The sequence below is a fragment of the Kryptolebias marmoratus genome, linkage group LG4, assembly GCF_001649575.2.
Source record: "Kryptolebias marmoratus isolate JLee-2015 linkage group LG4, ASM164957v2, whole genome shotgun sequence".
NCBI classification, from domain to species: Eukaryota; Metazoa; Chordata; class Actinopteri; order Cyprinodontiformes; family Rivulidae; genus Kryptolebias; species Kryptolebias marmoratus.
This window is the reverse complement of record NC_051433.1, coordinates 20795116-20817690: the sequence shown is the minus strand read 5'-3', so window position 1 is coordinate 20817690 and position 22575 is coordinate 20795116. Positions and strand designations below refer to the sequence as shown.

The following is a 22575-nucleotide window of genomic DNA, read 5'->3' as shown; positions in this document are numbered from 1 at the left end:
CTAAAATATGCAAACAGACACCAATATTTTAACAAGATAAAAACTTTTATAGATCTTTGGGGACGCTGAAGGCAGCGTTTTTGTTCTCAGAGCAGCGCGCATGCGCCATCTAAACTCAGTTGCCTTCACGTGCTTCTTCTTGGCTTGTGATTTATTTGTTTTAGCGCTATTTATTTATGTATTAATTCACTGTCCCACTGTAACATTACAGCTAATGTAGCCTAACAATAAGTGTTTTAGCGAAATCATATTTCATGCATACTATTAGTTTAGTAATATATATGATATACATACCAAAATAAACGTGTTTATTCAAATAAAATTCGAACAATAAACACATGAAATAAAGGCACAGCTATAACTGGTATTATTCGTAGATTATGGTCTTGTCAGAACAAAACAAATGTGTGAAAGGCAACAATGTCCACAGTTCGAGACAGGTTTTTAAAACGTACTGTTTAACAGAATGGTTCAACTTCCACTTCACGCTGATTGGAGGGCGAGTGAGTCACGTGACCTGCGGTGGAACTCAAATTGTCCTACTGCACTTGAACCCACCACGAACAGCAACACTTTCCCAGCGCCGCGGCGGAGCCCAGAGAGTGGATTTCAACAGAACCACGAACCTGCTTTAAGGAGTCCAGGTTCGGTTCGTACCGCCGGTGAAGTCAACAGTCTGACACGGACAAGAAGGAGTGCAGTCGTTGTTAACTTGACTAAAGAGAGAAACGCATTTAAAGTGAGTTTTTTTTTTGCGTGTGTGAGGATTTGCTAAGTGGACGCGCTTCGTGAGTGGAACCGTGGAGGATATAAAATGACACCACTTAAAAATGATTAAACCGCAGGGATGACAAGAACGCTATCACGGAGAGGAATAACTTCGAAGCCGACAGGCATGGCTTGATATTTGTTTTCTTCCACCCAGAAGGAGCGGTGGGACTGAAGTGTCGGAGGCACTCATGTTTCTGTGGAAGAGAAGGAAAGTTTGCTGCGCTTCACTCGGATACAAGTCGATTTCGTGAGACTTTTGCTCTGAACTGTTTTTTCTCTTAAAAAAAAAAAGATACAAGAGACCGACCGGTTCGGTGTCGGCTCCCCGAACTGTTCGCAATAATGTCCAAAGCCGTGCAAAAGAAGAGCCACTGGACCTCCAGAGTGACCGAGTGCGCCGTGAATAAAGATGCCCGCGGTGACCTGAACGTGTCTCTGCGCGGCGGCGCGGAGAACGGAGAGTTCGCGTACATCGGATACATTGACGAGGGTCTGGTGGCGTACCAGTACGGACAATTAGGGGAAGGGGAGCTTCTGCTGGAGGTGGAGACCCTCTCGATTTCAGGATTACCTCTGTACGACGTGGAGACGGTGATAAGGAACTGCAAAAGTCCAGTGAGGTTGAAAACTGTGAGGCCAGGTAAGTCCAGGAGGAGGAGGCGGTGGCACTCGCCGGACTTCGTTCAAACTTTGGCCTTTTTTATATTTCTGTTTGTAAGTAAAGATTAAAGTGGGTGGAAATTCTGACCAAATCGCTAATTTATTACCAATGTTCAATTCGGCTCACTTAAAACATTCTTTCCAGTAAAGCTTATTTAAATGGCAACTTTTAGACATGTTAGTAGTGTAACACAGACACCAAGCTACTAGAATTTACCAGACTTTAGAGTTGGAGGAATAAAACTTAACATTTACACTTTCTGAAGAGCAAAGCTACATCCATATGACAGTTTATTTTGACAAGTAAGTTTGCTCGGACTAAAATACCACCTGTCAAGTCTAAAGAAGGAAAGGGAAATAACCTAAGTTCACATACTCATGGGTTGTTTTAGCTTTCCCTTTTGTTCTGTCCTTCCCAAGCCTCTTTAAAAGGCGGAAATTGATGGACAAAGCTCTGAACAATGTGTAAAGCAAAATCTACACAGAACAATTACCAACCAGCACCTGAAACAATCATCCTGAGAGATTATGTCCTCCCATAAATAGTTTGATTCTTCGTCTCTTGTGGGGATGCCTGGTTGAGTATCAGCTAGAAACTTTTTTGGGGAAAAAAAAGAAGACAGATGCATCATAGGAAGTAAATGCAGGTGTTATAAAAACTGGCTTCTCCCTGCCTAAACAGACCTGACTGGCCACATTTCTCCGTCGAACAGGATTGGGACCCGTGTGGCTGGTCTGGCGAGTTCATGGTCACCCTAATTCAGCAGGGCACAGAGAGGGTGGTGGTGGGGGGGTTTGACGTTGAGCCACTGTGACAGGCTCCCAGCATGGCAACGCCGCCTGCTGAAAGGATGCTCAGAGCCAGCCTGAGCCACGCTGACTTCCTGTAAAGGCAGGACAAGAGGAAAAAATAAAGAAGAGAGCAACCATCCTTCAAGGACGATTGCACGTATTTATAACCTGTGAATGCCGGCAGTGGCGTTTACCAAGGCCCAGTCACCCCCCCCCCCCCTAATTTAAAGATAGTCTTATGATAGGATTGGTTTGCTTTGTTGTAAAGTGAGGGATGAATGCTTTTTAATTGGAACAGCGAGCAGCTCGGGTAATCTAGAAGTCTAGGTCTGCTGCCAACGCCAGTGACCTGTGCCATCTCTGCATTAGTCTAAGTGATTTACAATAGCTGCTGAGCCATTGTGTGATCCGGAGCGCTCGTGTTAAACAAAGCCTACGCAGGCAGATAATATTTCTCTTCTGACTGACGGCTTAATGACCAGTGAAATCACAAACGCCGAACTTCGATTAAATCAAACCGTTTTGAGTAATTGCCGTCAACCAAAACTTTTGACACCGCTCTCGGATATTTCATGGTTGTTTCGCTCAAGCACGATTTAAATTTTATTTTTTAAATAAACCTTTACGTCAATTTTTGCATGACACAATAATTTTCCTGATGGAAGTGCACCCAGGCTGCGCTGGAAGTGCTACAGTTCAGTGCTACAGCACATGGGTCGGGACGTTTTTAGCGAAACTGCTCCTGGAATCCGTTGGTCGACGTTCAGTTTTTCTTCACTTTGACCCATCCCCTCCCCCCAAAATCCACCTTTTTAAATGCCTTAATTTTCACTGGTCCAATAGATCAATGTGACGAGCTGGTGCACGTATTCTGACAGTAAAGCTGAGCTCACCCGTGACCGTGGTTTCCGCTTTTACAATCCTTTCAAAATAAACTGTGATAGCAGAAACAGATCCTGGGACGCAACAAGTTTTTGGTAGTTTTCTTTGGGAGGGTGTTACGTTAGGAAGTGGGGGGTGGGATCAACTTGGTGTGCCTTATTTCTTTAAATTCACCCATTTTCAGCTAGATTTTGCACGTTTAAAAAAAAAAAAAAAAAATCCCTGCTGATACCTATTGGCAAACCACCGCAGAATTCTATGTAAATAATTACGAAATGCAAAACTAAAAGCAGTCTGAAGGTTCATAAAATGGCACAACAGGTCATTCAAAGCGCTGTTTACAACAAGCCGGATATTAATTGTTCGTAACCTTTCCATAAAACCTCGCTTCCGAAGATCTGAGCTGTCGCTTTAAGGCTCTGTAACACAGGTGTTTTCACTTATTGCTAATTAGGCCCTGCTCCCACTTAAAGTGGGCGGAGCTTCTCTGGGGAGATTTGTTCGTCAAATTCAATGAGCCTTTTTTTTTGAACTGCTGCTGTGTCAGATCCCCGCTGTCACGCCGGCAGTTAATCTTGACACTTTAAAACAAGTGTCCCTGTAATCTCCTCACAGCGTGGCAGTAAAATTAGTCCAGAATCTGAAAGCCCCAGCGTGAATTTGTTGCTTTCGCCAGCGCCTTTTCATCATCCGTCACGTCAAAGTGACTGCCAGGGGACGGACATTTATTAGGGGGACTCGTTGAAAAACAAAGAATAATAGACGCTGACAGTCATGACTAGTGAGGGGCGATTGTCAATAACTCGGTCTATACGTCCCCGCGCACGGCTGAGCGTGGGGACCCGTTCAAGCTCACTGCTGCACCGTATACGATCAGCGAATTGCAGGGCTTCAAGCTTGAAATCGCAATGTTTGATGATCAGTTCGGCTTAATAGACGACAAAAAAAAACATAAAACTAAAATACTTCTCACAAAAAGATCAGTGTGGTGTTCAACAGCAGAGTGGCAAGATTTGAAGTTGCAGCGCAGACATAAACACGGTTGCCACAGCCAGAACTGGGAGGGAAAGCTGGGAAACCTGCTGACTGTGCGAATGCCTACACTAATAAACTTATCATTGTTTTATCATTCAGGCACACTGGCTTTGACTGCCATCGCTGCTCGGAAATGAGTGCATTTTTAAAAAAATTTTCTTTCCTTAAACTGGTCTGTGTTTTAGTGGTACGCAAAGCAGGTGGAGCTTCGTCTTTTCATCTCCAGGCCAGGTGGTGTTGAACACTCGCGGAAAGGAGGAAGTACGAGTTGTACTTAAAGCCAGTGTTCGGGGCAGATGGCTCTTTAAGTTTGTTCTGTATTAATTTAACTGGACCAAAAGTTTCTGTTACTATTACCCAATACTATGAAAGGCAGGTGGTAATGTCATTGTGTGCATATCTCATGAACATCTACTGGAGTCAACCCAATTCAAGATGGCCTCCATAGCTAATCGGCTTTAGCAAATACTAAAATAGCTCTGACTCGGTCAGTTTTACAGATATCGAGCTAAAATTTGGTGTGGTGGTTTTCGAGAGTCATCCCCAACATGTACGTCAAGCACTGACGGGTCGCACAAGAGCTTTGTTTAAAACTCTGTTGTTAACTATTGGAGCCGACCCTGTTTGTCTGTTAGCGAAATATCTCGCGAACCACCAGGCGGATTTGAGTGAAACTCTCAGAGAGTGCTCACTTGAGCTGCATCTACAAATGATTAACTTTTGAAGTCGACTCGATTCAAGATGGCCTCCGTAGCTAATCGACTTCACCAAACATGAAAAGGGCCGTACCTCAGTCACTTTTGCAGATATTGAGCTCAAATTTGGTGTGGTAGTAGCTGAGTTTCCATCGTTTTCTCTTCTAACCCCACATATCTAATAGAAGTTGCAGTGCAGTTCCAGATGACGTGAACCACCTCTGTGACACCGAGAACTCTGGCTTAAACCTGAAGTTAGCTGGTTTAATCCAGTTTTTCTTGGCATCTTTTTTTTTTTTGTTACTCTCTCATAAATCAGTCCAGAGGTGTTGTGCAACAGTGTTTATCTAAGAGGAACACAGTAGTTAGTGGTGGATATCTGTTTCTTTTTTTCATTCTGTTTTTCTGAATGAGTTTCGTATTTTGTAAGTCCAGCACATAAACACAAAGTTTCCTGTTGGTGTTTATTTATTTATTTTTTTTTAGAGTTGGCGGTATAAAAAAAGTCACCCAGACTCGATGGACTCGCCCCTCCCTCACATTTCCCCCTATCGTGTGTAACAATAGTAGGAAACCCTGTCCCCAGTTTGGGGCTTGTCCCATGTCTCAGAGCTCCCTGTTCACTTTTAGTTTTAAAATTTTATTTATTTATTTTTCTTTTCCAAGGACCCATCTGGGAAAGTTGTGTGCCGCAGCCGTTTGCGGCGTCACATGATGAGATTCCATTTTCAAGTTTTTAATAATTCATGCTGTCTGGGAATTTCCCCTCCCTAATCAACCTTAATTGGAAAAATATGCTCGGCAACAAGGACCATCTGTAAAATCAGAGTGACCTAATTTCACGCGGCGCTCGTGCCGTTTCTCCTCACTTTAATCAAGTGAGAAACGAGGGGGGGGGAAGGAGGCGCTGCTGTTGTGTCTTGGCTCACAGAAGCCTTTGCTGCCGTTCACCACCAGCCACTTAAAGACACGTGCTTAATAACGGTGTTTTGCCGAGGCCTTTCGACTTGTGTGTGTGTGTGTGTGTGTGTGTGGGCACACACTGGAGCTTCTGTAGTTGGAGCTGATAAGAGCCTCATCACAGTTGCTTTTGCAGACATTGTAGTATCTGTGTGGAGTATCGTTGGAAAAAAAAAAAAAAGAGCACAACCCCCCCCGGAGCCACAAGCTGATCACTTTAGTGTGAATTAAAGGCCTAGCAGTCCTTGAAAGAATGCTAAGCTAAGATCATGTTATGTTGAGAAACGACGGAGTTGTGGTTGCTTTGGTCAGACCTTAAAAATGCGCACTATCACGAGGTGACACACTCGGCGTGTGTTGTGAATGACTCTCAGCTACTACCAAGTCAAATTCGATCTGGACATCGGCGAAATGGACCGTGTTATAGCCATTTATGCGTTGGCTAATTATGATTTGCTGCGACGGCCGCCTTGAATTGGAGTTTCACTGAAATGCAACGGGCAAACGGGCAAAAACATTATTGTTTGCCTTTCAGCGGCATAAGTAATCAGCCACATGTTTTTTTTTTCTTTATAATTAATTCAGATGCCACCTTGCTCCTGATCTGTATAACTGATCAGATTTAACCCTGTCCAAAAGCAGTTCACTTTGCAGAGTTCATATATCACTACATGGTCCATCCCACTGCAATTTATTACAGTTTTACTCACAAACAGTCACATTGTGACATAATGACTTGACCTTAAAACTGTCAGTCTAATTAATGTGTGTGATTTATTTATTTTTTTTACGTTTTTAAGTTTATATTTAGATTACAGATTATAACTGGGTTAAGTGTGTGTGTCAGTAAATGGGTAAATTCTGTAAGCTTGTTATAATGGTCTTCGGGGGGATTATAATGCAAACGCCTGCATATGAATTTGTTTGTTTTCTGGCCATGGTGAACAAAGGCCAGAGTTCACCCGTTTCCCCAGGCGGTAGCTATGCTTTGCGAGCCACTTCACCAAAATAGTCGCGACGTGCGAGGTCGCTCTCCGACCCCCGACGGCAACGACGTGAATCCCCTTTGCGTCGAAGCAGCCACCTTTCCCTCTGACCGTGGTCGTGCCGCAGCTCGCTCTCCTCGTTGCTGGACCGTATCGGAGCCGGGTGTGACGACTCGCTGGCCTTTTTCTTTCGCAGTGGCGGCACGGGTTGCTAGCACGTTAAGATTTACAGCGACGCGAGCGAGCGATTCTGGCAGGGATCTCGGATGAAAGTGTTTATTTCCTCTCTCCCTCTCTCAGCAGGAAGTCGGGCACGGCTCCGACCCCGACCGTTCCTCCACCTTTGTATTCTCTGACAGCAGCGGGGCGACTTTACATCCTTCCTCATCGCCGGCTTTGGGAAAAATCTCCGGCTTTAATTTTCAGGGTGTGTGTTTACATATGTGGCAGTGTGCGCACAGTTCACGGCGAGCATCCTGCCTTCTTTGAGATTAAGTCCTGCGTTTAAGTGCGTTGGAGGGACACGCGTTACCGACTTAATAGGCCATGAAACGCTGCCTCACTAATGCAGCAGGAGGCTTGCGTGCTCTTGTGTGCAGTCTCCCCGCGTGTTTACAGAAGAATCATCTTTCTCTCACTAATTAGCTTGAGTGGAGGCTGTTATATCGAGTGTGAATGGGAATTGGTCACACTTGGCACTTGCAGTTACACACTCTGTCAGAGGCGGAGAAAGGCCGGCTAATTTACAGTGGTGAGTTTAGTAGGGCGGGGGAGGCAGCGAGGTGTTTCCCTTCAAAGGCTGCTCTCAGCATCTCTCCTCGGGTACTGTTTTTATTATTTTATTTTTTAAAGGAGTTTAGCCAAGATACGCTGAAAAGATTTATGATTATTAAAACATTATTAAATGGTAGGATTGGGTGACGTACCTGTGAGCAGTCAGTATCGCGTTTAGAGCAAACCCAGTTTGGAGAATCGGTGTGATGGTTTCGTTGGAGAGTCAAGCTAATGATTAAAGTAAAGGCTATACAAGAAAGTTTGTGGACTCTCTTAAAATGATTTTTTTAAATTTATTTTTTATTGCCTCAGCCTTTGCGTTCACACGCACAAGGTGTTTTAAGAGCCTGAAATGGTATTTTTTTTCCAAAGTGAAAAAAAAATCTTGAAACAATTCCCCCTGCGTTTTTGTGTGGACAGACAAAACACAGCCTTTTGAAAACAATGATGTCCTAGCCTAAGCTAGCCTAAGCTAGGACATCATCAGCTTCGGCCTATTAGCTAGTCTAAGCTAATAGGCCGAAGGGCATCCGTTTCCTGTGTTAGGTTTGTTTTCGTGGCAGCGTTACTGCGCCGCATACGGGCCTGGTATAGCTGCTACAACATTTTGGGTTGCTTCCTGTGTTTCCGTGTGGAAGAAAATATTTCTAGAAGCGCTGCTGTGTTCATAAGGATATTTTTAGAAATGACAAAGACCAATTTTTGTTTTTTCTTTGGGTGGACAAAGCCTGAAACAACTCGAACTCAAAACTTTAGAAGAAATTAGAGTAAAGGCTATACCAAGTGTTTTGACCCTGTCACTTTAGCTTGAGACGGTTTACATTTTTAGTATTTTTTTTTTTTCAACCAGATAATGTTCACGTTCTGCTGACTGTTCTTAAACAATTCCTCCCGTTTTTCAGTTGAGTCCATCAGGAGTTGTTCTGTGTCTCTAACGTTGCTTCGTTTGGTTTGTGCATAAATCTTTCTTCTCAGAATCTCTTTCATAATCATAATTCTCATTTTATTTTTTTTAAACAGACTGCTGTAGTTTTGGTATTTGAATGACTGATCTGTGAGTCTGGGACAGACTTCCTTAACATTAGCCCATCGAGCTACAGTAACTCCAACTCTAGCCTTTGTTTTGTATAAAAGTTTTGGGAAAAATCCCATCAGCGTGCCTACAGAAGGTAATGCCGCGTGTGTGTGTATATGTGCAAGAATCGTTCCCCCAATGTTTACAAGCTAAACGGGCTGACGTGTCCAAGTCCTTCTGTCAGCTCGGCTGCTGTTAAACTCAGATGAGATGTGGTTGTGCCTCCAGTAGGCATGAGAAGGAGGCAAAACTGACGAGATTGGTAGTGACTGTGGGTATTATTAATATGACTGAGACTATAGCCTCTGTAGCTGATGCATCCCCACAAAAATGCTGCTTGTCTCTTGAAAAGCTTGAAGTTTTCTTTCTTTGTTTTGCTTTTTCATCAGCAGAGACTTTACCTCTGGACAGAGAAGCTTTGCTAAACACTTAACCCCTTGAAATACAAGGCTGTAAAACAGACACTGAGTTGACCTGTAGCTCGATTCCATGAAAGGTTATGGTCAGCTTGGCATTGTGTTAGCTGTGGTTGCACCCAGAAAATTTATCTCTCAGGCTCCTCTGTAAAATGTAAAAGCCCCCCCCCCCCCGTCTGCTTCCTCCTTTTCAATACCTTTAAATAGATTCTGCCTAAGGCCGAGGGGTCTGTTTACACAAAGCCCATTAAAGTGATGTCTTTGGGAAGCTGTTTCTCACACATTCACATACACATACAGGCAAAACAAAGGTTTGGAGAACGGTCCAACCCCCGAATAAGAGGATTTTAAAAACAAGTCTGTTTGTCCATGTCAGGTAGCACCTATAAAACCCCCGAGTCCTCTGTCGTTTTGACTTTCAGCCTAAAAAGTTTACTTTCTTCATTCTAACCATTGCCTGAATATGGGAACTGTCAGTTCGTCTTAAGGGCCAACACGTTCCACCCCCTGCTTTCATAAGGAGCGCTGTGCCGAACTCTTCGACTGAAACCAAGGCTCAAACTGGTCATTCCACTGCAGTTATGGATTGCAGGGTGTGTCAAAGCGGCGAGAACTGCTGCTGAGAGGAGGTGTGAGGGTTTGGAAAAAAAAAAAAAACAGGAAAGGAGACTGAGCGTGTGGAACAGGTGGGTCAGCCTTGTTCTGTTATTTAGCAACAGCGCTGTTTTCTTTACCACAAGATCTCGAAGCTACTGATTTTTATACCTGATAGCGGTCTGTCCATCCATCCACCATCAATTTCTTTTTTTTTACCTGCTTTTCCATCACGAGGAACTGGTGCCTATCACCAGTGATCACTGTGCGTGAGGTGGGGTACACCTCTGGACAGCTGATAATGGTTCAGTGATTTCTGAACACAGGCTGCCCTCATTAGTTTCTATAAGCAGAACTGAAAATAAAGGCACCATGAAACCATTATGAACTCCTAATGGTTCCATGAGGCAGTTAACGTTTCTGTAATGGGACTGAAGTTTTATTTTCTGTGAGGAAACACTCCTCTTGCGTCATGTTAGCCGAGGCAGAACTCAATATGATCCTTAGTGTTTGTGATTATACAAAATATTTCAAATAGCAGCTGATTAAAGCCTGTGTGGCTCCACTCAACCTTGAAAAGAAGAGTTCAGCTCTGGGACAGTCTGGCTGCTTTGATTGTTTTGGTGTTCCTTCACGTCATGGCAGCACAAAGTTACGCTGTATGTTCCTCTGTGTGTGTATGTGTCTTATAATGGCCTTTATGTTATAATACAAGCTCGTAAAGGTCAGTCTCGGAACTACTTGAGAGCTCCGGTAGAAAAACTTTGTCCTGACTTTGCTTTGCAGGACAGGACAGTGAATGAAACGCACCAGCTTAATGATGGCATCTTAATTAGACAAGCAGAGGCTAATTAGCAAAGACAGGAAAAAGATTGAGTCTTAATTAAGAGGTTGTCCTTTTTTTTTTTCCTTCTCTTTCTACTGTTAGTGTTGGAAAGTGAGTTGCGAGTCTGTCTTTAACATTATCACCTATGCTTCACATCAGTGTCAACAGCTAAATCTCTTTATTTTTTTTAATGCACATTTTCTCTCTGTATGGCATTAATGCAACGATTTCACTTCATATTTCATAAACGTATATGTGCCTGGTGATAGCATTTTGAATTAAGCTTAAAGCTGAAATTATGGCACTTTATATGTAAATGTTCACACCTGGACTTTTTGCTCAGTTAGGATAATCCTCTTTATTTGGGGAGATGAGAGTATACATCTGCACCCTGACTTTTCTCTTATTTTAAACTCCTCCACGCATGCCTCACTTAGGCACGAAGATAAATCCCCCTTTTTTAAAAGGAGTTTTCAAAGTAGTCTCTGCCTTTTAAACAGTGGGTATAAAATGAGTCTGTGCAGCATTTTGATACAACCTGAACTTACCTGGAATGCAGTTCTTTACTTGCTTATAATTCCCAATATAACAGAACAGACTTCCACACTCTTCTAAAAACCTGCGGTGCTGACAGCAGAGTTGCTAAACATGACCCCCCTATCCCGTCACAGTTCCTCCTGTCACAGTTGTTACATAATCACGCCATTGCATTTTCCAGAATAGTTGGAATCCTTCCCATTTAATAATGCAGCTCGATGGAGCTCATGTTTCAGACTTTTCTCTTGTGATTTGCTTTTATTTAGCATTTGTGCCCTCTCCTTCCACTGTGGATTAATAACACCAACAGTTTATCTCACAATGTGGAATCACATTGGTCATCTTCTTAAGGCTTTTGTTTGTCATTGTCATGGATGCAGCAGCACATGTTGGTTATCGGTCAGAGAAACGCTTAAATTCAAGGCACGGTTTGTTAAATTTGTTTTGAAATGTTGCAGACTAAAATGGCTGAATGGAAGCTGTTACATTTTGTGGCAAAACGTAGGGTGTTACCTGCAGTTTGAGAGAATTACTCACCAATTCATGTATTCCTTAAAGAAATAACTTAGAATGTTTTTGTTGTCCTTGGTATATTTACAGGAATGTTTTGCTATTCGGATAAGTTTATGGATAACCGGCTGCGGTAGCTCGGTGGTCTTTGTAATCCTGAGGCTGCAGGTTTGAGCCCAGGTTGCGGCAGGAAGGGCATCTGACGTAAAAACAATTGCCAAATCTTTCATGCGAGTTTTGCTCGCAGTGGCAACCCCTGAAGATGGGAGCAGCCAAAAGAACAACAACAACAGCAATGGATAAGTTTATGGATGGTTCTTGAAAGGTCTACTGTGTGTCACAGCATTGACTTTGTAGTTATTAAAGTAGAAAACACAGAATACAACTAAAAACTTAAGTTGCGTTGCAAAATATTGTCAAAATTCAGATTATTGTCAAACGGAGAGGTGTTTATTTCTGACATCCGGATTTTGCACTGAGATCTGTAACTCAAATCTGTTTCCAAAATGAGAGTTGACAGACATTGATGTACCTAATCAGATACTAGTAGGTAAAAAAGTGGCAATATTATACATTTACTAAGACTCTTTAGGTTTGTAATTATGCTTTTTTTATTTTCATTTAGTCTGGTCCAAACCCTCTCTGAGTTGTACCTTGGATAACCTAACTTTTTCAGATCTTCTGCGGGGCTCACCAACCTGTAGTTGTGCATTGGATGAAACCAGCCGGACTGTGTGGGCTGGAAATCCATTTGTCACATGTCCCATCCCAACACACACATACACTCTGCAGCTTGAAGTCTCACAAACTGGGGATTGTTGCTTACACGTAAACGCCTTTTTTTTTTTTTCTTCAAATTTGCACACATGGCTCATTTACTCAGAATTTTTTTCTTCCTCCTGCTATTCCTCTGACACACACATAGTTCCCCCCTGTCTCTGGTCTGTCCAGGAATGCAGTGTTTACATAGCTGGGTCTGGCTGAGATTAGTGTTTTAGGTGTCTGTTGTTTGTCACTGGCAGGTTTTTTTTTTTTTTTTATTTAAAGGCCACCACCATCCCCAAAGACCAGTTTATCCCCACATCATGCTCTGGATAATCTAATAATCTACTTGTTTATCAGAGGGACACAATAACCTAAACTCTAGGAAAGTTTAAAACATTTGATATTGAGTGTTTTTGCAGGAATGGTGATGACCTGTATATAAATAAATGTACCTACCTACCTACCTATTGGGGGAAAAAAAAGTGGACTTTTTTTATTTTTTGGCTTGTCTGCTGTCCATATGGTGTTAAATTCATGTCCTTAACATATACTTCTTACATTTATGTTTAAAGTGAGTTTTTTTTTCCACTTTCTCCTGGAAGTGAATCTAGCCAGCTGCAGCTTTTGTTACAAACAACGTTCAGCATTAAAATCACTTTCGTAACATGCGTCAGACCTTCAGCCCCGCTTCAGGCTTCTCTCTTTGACGTTCCGACACATTGGACCCCTCCGTAAAATGACACTGCGATGTATCGCGTCGATCAGGTTAACATGCAGGGAATCGCCTGTTTTCTTAAAAAAAAGACTTTTTTTTTTTTTTTTTTAACCAAAACAAGCCGAAGATTGTCGGCGAACGCAGACGTCCCTCCCATGTCCTCGCGCTCGACTGGGCATCAGAGCTCATAAATTAGACAAGAAATCTAATTTCCCTGCGGGCTTCTTAGGCTCTGAGTGCGCGCAGACACACTTGTTTCTTTTCAGGGGGAGTTGATTTCCATTCTTCTTGATGTAAATGGGCTGATAAAGGGGCAGCTGGAACTGGATTGTGGCCTACTTGCTTGCTGAGTCACGGCGGACAAAAACTGCTCTTTCTGTCACACTCGGGGGCTCTAAAGCGTCGCACATGACATGTGGACTCCTCACAAGTGTCTGTTTTTGTGGGGGTGGTGGTGGGGGGGTTTATTTCAAGCTTTGAATTGCGTTCGTCCCCAGACTCTTGAGGGTCAAAGAAAGAACCACACACATTTGAACAATGTTATCACAGAAAACAGCTGGAAAACCCGACCTAGAACAGCTTTGATAAGCAGAAAAGAATCCATATTTGGCATGAAAATGTTAACTCTTGTGGCTAGGTTATTGTGTACCTTTGAATGGACTTTGTGTTGTTTTGTTAATTTTTTTTAGGAACTTTATCTTTACCTACTTTGTGTGACTACAATTCTTGTTTGTCACTTCTTCGCTACATGCATGAATGCAGACCGTAAGTGATAAATTCGTCTGGGCTAAGCTTTCCCTAGACTTGAACTTCCGTTTAAACTTTGAACCAAATGTCACTGCGAAACAAAAACACCCTCTTTTTAGGGGGAAGGAGAAATTAGATAAAAAATATCCAAACAATAGTCGTGTTTTTAGTGTTGTACCTCCATGGTGGTGGAGTTTTTTTATTTATTTATTTTTACCAGTCAAGTTTGGCAACAAGAAAACCTAAAAGGCTTACTTTTCCAGTGACACGGCTGTACAGGCATTCAGTTGCCCAACCTATTACGAACGTCGTGCTCTAACCGCTGTTTAAATTGTACAACACGATCCGAGGTGTCATATTTTCTGCGTGGCGTTTTCTAAGGGACATAAAAAGACGGTTACTTGTAGAGACACCGCCTTTGCTACCAGGGAGTTGGTGTGTTTATTTGCTTTCCATGGGCTGCAAATGTTCATTGTCCTTTTTTTAAAAGGAATGTCAGGAATCTTATGCAGCCAGTCGGGCCTGTTTTTGTTGTTTATCACCACAGCGTCTTGGTTCGCTCTGTTATCAGCTCAGGAACAAACGCGCCCGTCTTTGAGTCGCTTAGGAAGGAGTTTGAGCAAACGGTGAAATAAAAGATAACAGAGCAAATTAATTATTCATGAGGAACTAAATGGGTAAAACTTGTATTTCTGGTTAAGTAGATAATTTGAAAACCCACTTTTATGGGGACGATTTTAAGTCAGTTCAAGCGAGTTCTTGGCTAATAAACTTCGAAAGCGGTCATCTTTTCCGACTGCCCTGTGCTTGTGCGGCATTTGGCGCCCTTCCCATCCCCGGGCCAGTCGGACTGGTTGGGATGAAACTGCAGCATACCTGCGCTGCACCTCACAGGCACTGTGGGCGGCGCTCGGTGGCACCATGTGGGCGGGTTACGGCGACGGGCCTGGCTGCTCCTGCGCTTCCTGAAAGTGTGACCACGCACGTATGTCTGTGCTGTCACACCCACGTTACCTACTTCCTAAATGCAAATCACACAGGGCTGCCAGACCTTCCTCGACATAAAATTTGAATAATCTTAAATAAGATAACGTCACATAGTTTCCGTGAATGGCTCGGTTTCCCCGTAGTTTAAACTACACTCCCTCTGAGCGCCCTCTGTCCTTCCGCTCGTCTCCCCTCTGCTCATCTGGAAATGGTAAACATGACGTCGGAAGTGATTGGTGTCAGGTGACCTTCTGGTTGTCACAGCAACAGGGTTCTAAATCCCAAGGCACCGGTCATCTCCAGGGGCAGGGCTGATTACTAAATAAAATCTTCCCGAACACACACACACACACACACACAGAGACAGACTCGGGAAACAGAAGATAAACCTTAGTGGGGAGAGGAGCAGCTCTCAGTCTCATGATGTTGCCGTCAGATAACTTTGTTTAGCTGCCCGAGTACGGACGGAGCACATTCCAGCCTTCCCTCCGCGCAGACAGCGAGGTACCACATCTGGGAGTACATATCTAGTCACAGCGGTCTTCTTATTTCAGATATTTATTTACGTATTTAGAAAAAAAAGGACAAGCTTGTTTACGACCTGCCCCTTTAGATTAACAAGTCATTCAGCTGATTTTAGTTTTTTTTAAAAAGGCTTTTCTGTTTAGTGCAAAAATGTTTGCATGTTTTATTTATCAACATGCGGTGAATAAATATTTCAGAACGGCTTGTCTTTTTTATTCAGTTGTTGATTTACCCATTGGTTTTTTTTACATTTAAGTTGTAGTTTTTGTGTTTAAATGTAACTGAGGCTTTATCTGGGTTAAACTCAAACAGTGAAAAAAAAAATATAGTGAGTTTTCTGTAGTTTCCAATTGAATTAACTTCATTTAAATGTTTGTTGTCTTGGTTCTAAATGTAACAAGAAATATGTTTTTACTGTTAAGTCTCAATGGATTCATTTCCATTTTAGAAGTCAAGAAGTCATGTTTTACAAATCTTACCTTTTTTTTAAAGGGCGAGTTTAGAGCTTTCAAAGTACGATTTTGTGGAAAGGTTATGAGCAATAAATATCTTACCTGTATTAGATGGGTCTGTGAACTGCTTCAGTTTGGGGGAAATGGAGATTAATTCTGACTAACCCGATGAGCTAACGGCTAGTCTGAGTTAGGCAGAGACAACTCTAATCTCAAAAATTCAAAATCCTGAAAGAGTCATTGCCGTTCGTGTCAACTCCACTTTGTAAATTGTCAGTTTCACATTACAATGTTGTTCTGGTGAGACATGATATTCAGCAGGAAGTGATCCATGCTACACCAGCTACAGCTAGCTGCTACCACTGCTATTTGAACTTGTAAATAACCATAAAGTTCATAACCCTGTAATGCAAAGTTAACACCGATCTAAAGGTTTTATTAAACTGTGGTTGCATGAACTGCAATGAAAGTTTCGAGACTAAAGTTGTTTTAGGACGCAGGAAGGCCGTTCAAAGAGCTATCTACAGCAGGTAAGATAATAATTGTTCATAACATCATTTCCACAGACACCACACAAGATCTTAATGATCCTTTTTTTTAGGATGAATATCTGTATAGATTTTAGTGTAGTTGTCATTTTTTTTCAGATTTGGCATTTAGTTGTGAACTATTAAGTGATTGTTATTGAAGAAAACCCGTGAAAGTCTACCTAAGCCTCAAGGTGTTTGAGTTAAAAAGACAGAGAAACACGAGTTTGTAGCTTTAACATTCCCGCAGGAAACGAGTTTCTGCAACGGCAGTTTATATTTAAATCCAGTTCAAAACAAGTGATGTCATAGCTGCGCTCCCCATTGTTAAAGGGAGCGGAGGAAAATGCGCGGCTTTGTTCTCCCAAGTACCCAAAAACTTCTGACCATAGGCTGTGTGTGCGCACACAAGCCTGCAAATGTGGTCTAAATACAGCTCCTAAATGTTGCTGTGTGCCATAAGGCTCAAACAAGGACATAAGAGTGACCTTGTTTTGCCTTTTTTGTAAATAGACCAGTGTTATGATGCCATGCTCCATTGGCGATACTGTCTTTGTAGGATGTGACTCAGCCCTGAATGTGTATTTCAGCCACTGTTGACATATAAAACGTCAACCTTTTGGCGACGTTTTTGTCATTAACTCGCTTTGTTGGCTTAGCCTAAAATGTCATTTCTCAAAGTCACGTTTTTTTTTGTTTTTGTTTTTCAAATGAAGCTACAATAGCTCGGTTACAATAATGAATAGTAGTAATCATATTTCAGGATGGTGTCTTTCTGGTAGCAGTGTAGCCAGGTTGTACGCTCAAGGTGTGCCATGCAGAGTTGGACGGGGCCCAGTAAATTCAGGAGAAAATGCCCATCCTGACTTCGATTCTGCCCTCATCGCCGCCGCTCTGCACATTCCCCATCTGGCTAACGCTCAGATAAAAAGAACTGGAGCAGATACAGGACGAGAGGGTAGATCATAGTCCTTTTTTTTCCTTTTTTTGGGGATGTGTTTTTGTGTGTACCTGCTCATCTGGTCTGTGTCTGACTTGTTTCTGCCCCGCTGAGCGCCAGCTGTACAGGGAGGTATTTCATTCTAACTCACACTTAGCAGCTCAGTCTCTGTTAACCAATGAGCCCGTCACTCTATTTATAGTAAAACCACTGAAAGGTGATGGACGTTGTGCATCTGGATCGGAGTGTTCATCTGTCGTAAAACGGAAACTTGTATTTCTAAAACTTTAGCTTTCTGTTATAAATTAGAGACAAATAGGCTGAGCTTTCACAGACGGATCAATACCTGGCCATGTGAAGCCCCGACCATGGATGAACTGTATTTGATGATCTGATCTCCTGCAAAAATCCACCCCCCCAGCTGCAAAGTAACATCAGTTGCTCCCATGGCGACATGGAGAATCTGTCTTGTACGTCCAACATCTACACGAGTCCACGGTATCCATTTTAGTACTAGGCTGCAGCTACACACATTAACTAGCTCTGCTGATGTGTTCATTGGCCTGGCACATATTTAACATTCAACTTGACACGCAACGAAACTTTTAAAAAAGAAATAAAATAACCAGGTAAGATGAGGTGGTTGTGGGCCCAGAGTCGTGGGAACCAAAAGCCTGACATATTACCTCATTCCGCTCTCATTAGCATTTTAGCTCACACCCACTGTAACTGTCTCTCTCCTGGGAGTTTTTTTTTTTTTTCTTGGACTGATTGAATGAGTTCATGTGGGACATAAAATCTGTGGGTGGTGCAGCTTCTTTCGGCGACTGCGGTGGGCTCTACAGGACCTTATGGAGCCCGAGACTCATTCCAGTGTCGAAACCAAAATCAATCCTCATCCTTGTCTCCACGAACCCCTCCTCCGCTCATCTCCCTCATTTTCTCCCCTGTTCTCCATCCCATCTCAAAGATCATATTGCCAAGAATCCAATTACATCACATGACAATAAATCCGGAGTAATACCAGTAATTCCACCCCGCTCTTAAACTCTATTTACGTTTCTCTTTGTAGTTGTACCCGCAGCAGTGAAGAAACCCCCAACTTTGTTGTCCTTTGGTACCGCATTCTCTCACTGTGTTTACACTTCTCTAGTGGTTTGTCACATGTTTTTGACCCACAACAGGTCAGTCTTGAACAAGAACATGGCTAAAACACAACTGTGAACGGATCGTTTGCCGCCACGAGCCTTTTTTCTGTCCGGGCTTTTTGAGATTTGTTTTAAGTTTGGTTTTGTAAAGTTTTTATTATTATCATTATTATTATTTATCTCAGTTCACCTCTATTTCACGCATTGTTGAAGATCTTGATAAAAAATTTATTAGGTGCTTGTGCAATTAGTTCACACATAAACCGCTCCATAATTCAATAAACTGCAGCAGGACAGGGCTAGATGTGGCGGTTCACACCCATGTTTGTGTGTCTGTGTTTGCCAGGCCTCGCTGACTGAGTCATTAAGCTGTCAGGATCCTCCAACAGCTGGCGACAGATATTACCTCCATATTTCACGTCGGGGGCGCGGGGCTGGGGGGGGGATGGCCGTACCCTGTTGGTCCCTCTGTTTAATGAGCCCGAAGTGGACCGTGTCAGGATTCAGAAGCCACAAATCACGCTTGTTTCCTGTTAGAGAGTTATCAAGCTTGTTGATGACCTGCATTTTGTTGTTTTTTTTTTTTTCTCCCTTAACGAATTTCACCTGTTCATCTTCAGAAAGACTGGACTCTCTGTGAATTTGTCTGTCCTGTTGATCCTTTTTTGGCATCTGTGAATGAAAAAGATGAGCTCAAACAAACAGTTATTTACTTCCTATACATCTGACGGTAAATATGATATTTTTTTATTATGTTGGAGCATCTTATTTGGACATTTTAACTTCTTTCCAAAAAAAAATATATTTATTGCACCATTAAATGGCAAACAACAGTGTGCAGACATGACTACTGTACCAGCAGCTGTTTTACAAGAAAACTTACAAATGCAGTTAGAGCCCTCCACCCTGTAGGGTTGTGCAATGCCAATAAAACTCATTGTCCGACCGTTTCTTTTCAGCCACCGACTAACGCCGATTTGAAGTAATTGCTCCTTAACGTGACGCTCCCTTGTTTGCAGTCTCGCAGGGCTTATAAAACCTCTCATCTGTTGGTAAACTGTTCGTTCAGTTTGCCTTTTTAAAAGATTAACGTCACTGTTCGCTGCAAGTCTTCCTCCTCCTGCTCAGATGTCATTATTCTTGTCTTCGCCTTACAAATAAAACACTTACTTTCTTTAACTGAAGTATTAAGATGCAACAAGCAGCACAACTCGTTGTAAGACCATAAAATAAAAGCTGACGAAAAAGCTGCAGTGGATCTCAAGCTGTAAAACTTACTAAGAGAGGATTTCTGATGTGAGGTTTTTTTTTTGCCCCAAGCTTTTTGTTTGAAAGTCTGTTTTTGGATGAATAATGCTTTACCCTTACATCGGTAAGACGCGAGTGTTCATCTGTAATAAGAACCCAAACTGGAGGGGTGTTAACACTCTAAATCTTTCCCTCTGTTACTTTATTTTGCTCTTTCAGTTTTTATTTGAACTAAATCCTCCACTGTGCTTGTTCTGACTCCTCTTCAGTGTTTTATCCATCTGCAGTAGAATTACATTTCAGACGTTGTGTACATATGTACCTATAATTTACATCATAATACAGTCTGTTTTTTGCTGTACTGGGTCAGATTTTTCTTCTTCAGAGCTTTTCTATTTCAACCAGTCCGTTGGTTAATTTGGTAAACAAGTGGTTAGACATGGGGGGGGACTAAAAGCCAGATGTTGCATCGGTCCTGAATGTGAACAGTTTCATGTAGCTGAGAGGAATTTAGTTTTTGTTTTTTTTGGTTTTTTTTCTCCTGACCTATGAAGTGGTTATATCTTGTTTCAAAGATTTTGTGTCAGCCTTCTTGCTGAAATACTTTATCACAAAAAAGGCAAACTTCTCAGACTGGATGCCAGTGATTGGAAAGGAATAAACTTGCTCAGCACAGCAGTTGGATAGGAAAATGCGCCTCGTTTTTGTATTTCAATATTTCGATTCGGGCTCTATAAACTCGGCGCATATAGCAGACGAAGCACTGGGACTGGCATGGCTCCCCATAAAGTTCCATAGCCCTATAGGCAGCATGCTAATGTAAACGCAGTGCTCCCCCACCCCTGTTTTAATCACAACCATATGCCTTGCATTCCTCCCCCCTCCCGATACCTGGACCCAGAGCGTGCCCACAGTCATCCAGTAACCGGATGCCTACGTCTGTCTGAGAGCTCCTTGATGTGCTTGAGTGTCATGTAGGCATTATTTTTCACAATATTTCAGAAATCCTATCATACTTGAGGGGCAGTGCGCTTGGCAGGCAGTCAGTCGTGCGGCGGGATGTTTAGAAAGAGCTGTGAAGCTGCTTCAGAGTGCAGTGCTGGGAGAAATGTGGGAGTCGCTTGAGTTTTCAGCGTGCTCGGTGAAATCTGCAAGACAAAATAGTCGGAAGAACCGCTCAAACCCCTTTCAATTCAATTTCTGTAATTCTAGAGCCGTTTTCCTACTCTATGAAAACTTGGATTTGTAATTTCTCATTGCCTTGTTTGCACTTGCAAAATAAAATCTGCATTGACATGCTTGTGTGTGTGGGGGGGAAACAAAAAACAAAAAACCAAACACACACAACCCTCCTATAATTGCGCAGCCACACTGCAGAGCTTTGCTTCAACTTCAGAGAAGGTTTTACCTCCAAGCACACATTGAGACACCCACATTGCTGTTTGACAGGTGTACCGCCCCAGTCAAACTCCCCCCCTGCCACTTTCCCCGGAGCGGGTCACGCCAACATGGGCTGGCGGCATGAAACCACTTGGGGTTTGCCTTCCTGCCTCACCAGAAAAGTGGAAAGAAATAATAAGGCTGGTGGCGTTTTTCTGCGGCCACTTGAGCAATAACAGGTCTTGTGATGCCCTCAGATGTGTCCGCTGTTGCAACGGCGTCACACTGATTAATATCCTGTGTTTTGTTTATTTTCTCCAACTTCTGCGAATTGTGCTTAATACACACACCTGCCACGGACTCTCCATGGATGCGTTTCTGAAACGGATGCTGTTTGCAGAGAAAGCACAACCTCGCTCGTCTTTTTTTTTTTTTAGGCAAATCAACTGTTTTAGGAGCTGATTTGAATAGAAGTGCATTTTTCAAATTGCATCCGTGTTGAGATCCGCTGTTGTTCAGAAAACACCAGGGGCCACAGCCACAAATATCCAGGTCTAACCACGCCAAGGATAAACAATGATTTTAAATAACCGGCGCAGATCTGCTTATCTGTCTGCCAGGGTGGGTATAAACCGGGCTGAGGCAGGTTACAAGGTGGTGGACAACGAAATGATAAGCATGGATGCAGTTTTACAAGTCGTGCACACAAAAATGGGCTGTGATTTCTTTCAAAAAATTTGCCATGCAAAACTCCGCTGCATGGCTCGCTGGCTGTGCTGATAACGTAGTATAAACTGAGCAGGATTTCTGGGAACACTCCGGCCTGGCGGCAAACACTCGGAATTCAGTGAGGCTGCAACGGAAAATTCAAAAGTTTTGGTTTTGCAATTTTCTGTCGCCAACTAGTCTTCAACAGTCGCAGCCCGGTGAGATACCAGCTTTACCCCTACCATTTGCCTTCCGCTACCATTCAGCTTATAGTTTTAAAGTTGCAAAGATTAGTGGTTAAAATCCACTGTAACATCGGGGCACCCCTTCAAGAAGTCTGTGCTCTTAGTTGTTGCAGTTTCTTTTTACATATTCCTATATACAGGTGCTTTTTATGTAAAATCTCCTAAATATGGCATGTAAAACTAGTTGTCAAGCCTGCAACAGCCATGAAATATACATATTAGTTTTCATGCCTGTTAGGAAAGAATGACAACAAACGTAATACATCAGCATACATTAAACTAGACGTGTATAACAAGCTTTTTCGTCAAACAGCTCTGCAATATGGCTGAAAAGATGAGCCTCTCTTTGAGCTGCCTCTAGCTGTTCACATGTGCATCGATCACGTCATGTCCCGCCAACATTGTGAGCTGACACAAACGGAACATAAGAAGCGTAATTTCCAAACGTCTTTAACTCAGCAATGTTGACATGAAGCGCTAGGTCAAACATCTCCCGTTCATGCTTACCATTCCCTGTGTTAACAGTTAACAACTCTGGGCAATTCTTTTTATGCCCACATAATTGACAATCATACCAAATGTGATACATTGTTATTTATCAGAGTAAACATTAAAATGGGTTTTCTGCCAGTGATTTTTTTTTTGAGAAAATACTTCTTTTTTTTTTTTTTTTTT

The 22575-nt window shown here is 42.6% G+C and overlaps 1 protein-coding gene across 12 annotated transcripts in view; it reads left to right on the top strand.

Annotated features, from left to right (window-relative positions):
- Window positions 1-557: 557 nt before the first annotated feature.
- The window catches only part of magi1b (membrane associated guanylate kinase, WW and PDZ domain containing 1b), a 120990-nt gene continuing 98972 nt past the window's right edge, over window positions 558-22575 (top strand). For 10 of the 12 annotated variants that reach the window (XM_017429964.3, XM_037975326.1, XM_017429966.3 and 7 more), the window contains exon 1: window positions 560-1411. In XM_017429964.3, coding sequence (XP_017285453.1) covers window positions 1114-1411 — 298 coding nt within the window. In that variant the 5' untranslated portion in view covers window positions 560-1113. Of the gene's footprint in view, window positions 1412-22575 lie in introns of all 12 variants that reach the window. The other 2 variants (XM_017429972.3, XM_017429971.3) reach the window with 2 other exon arrangements.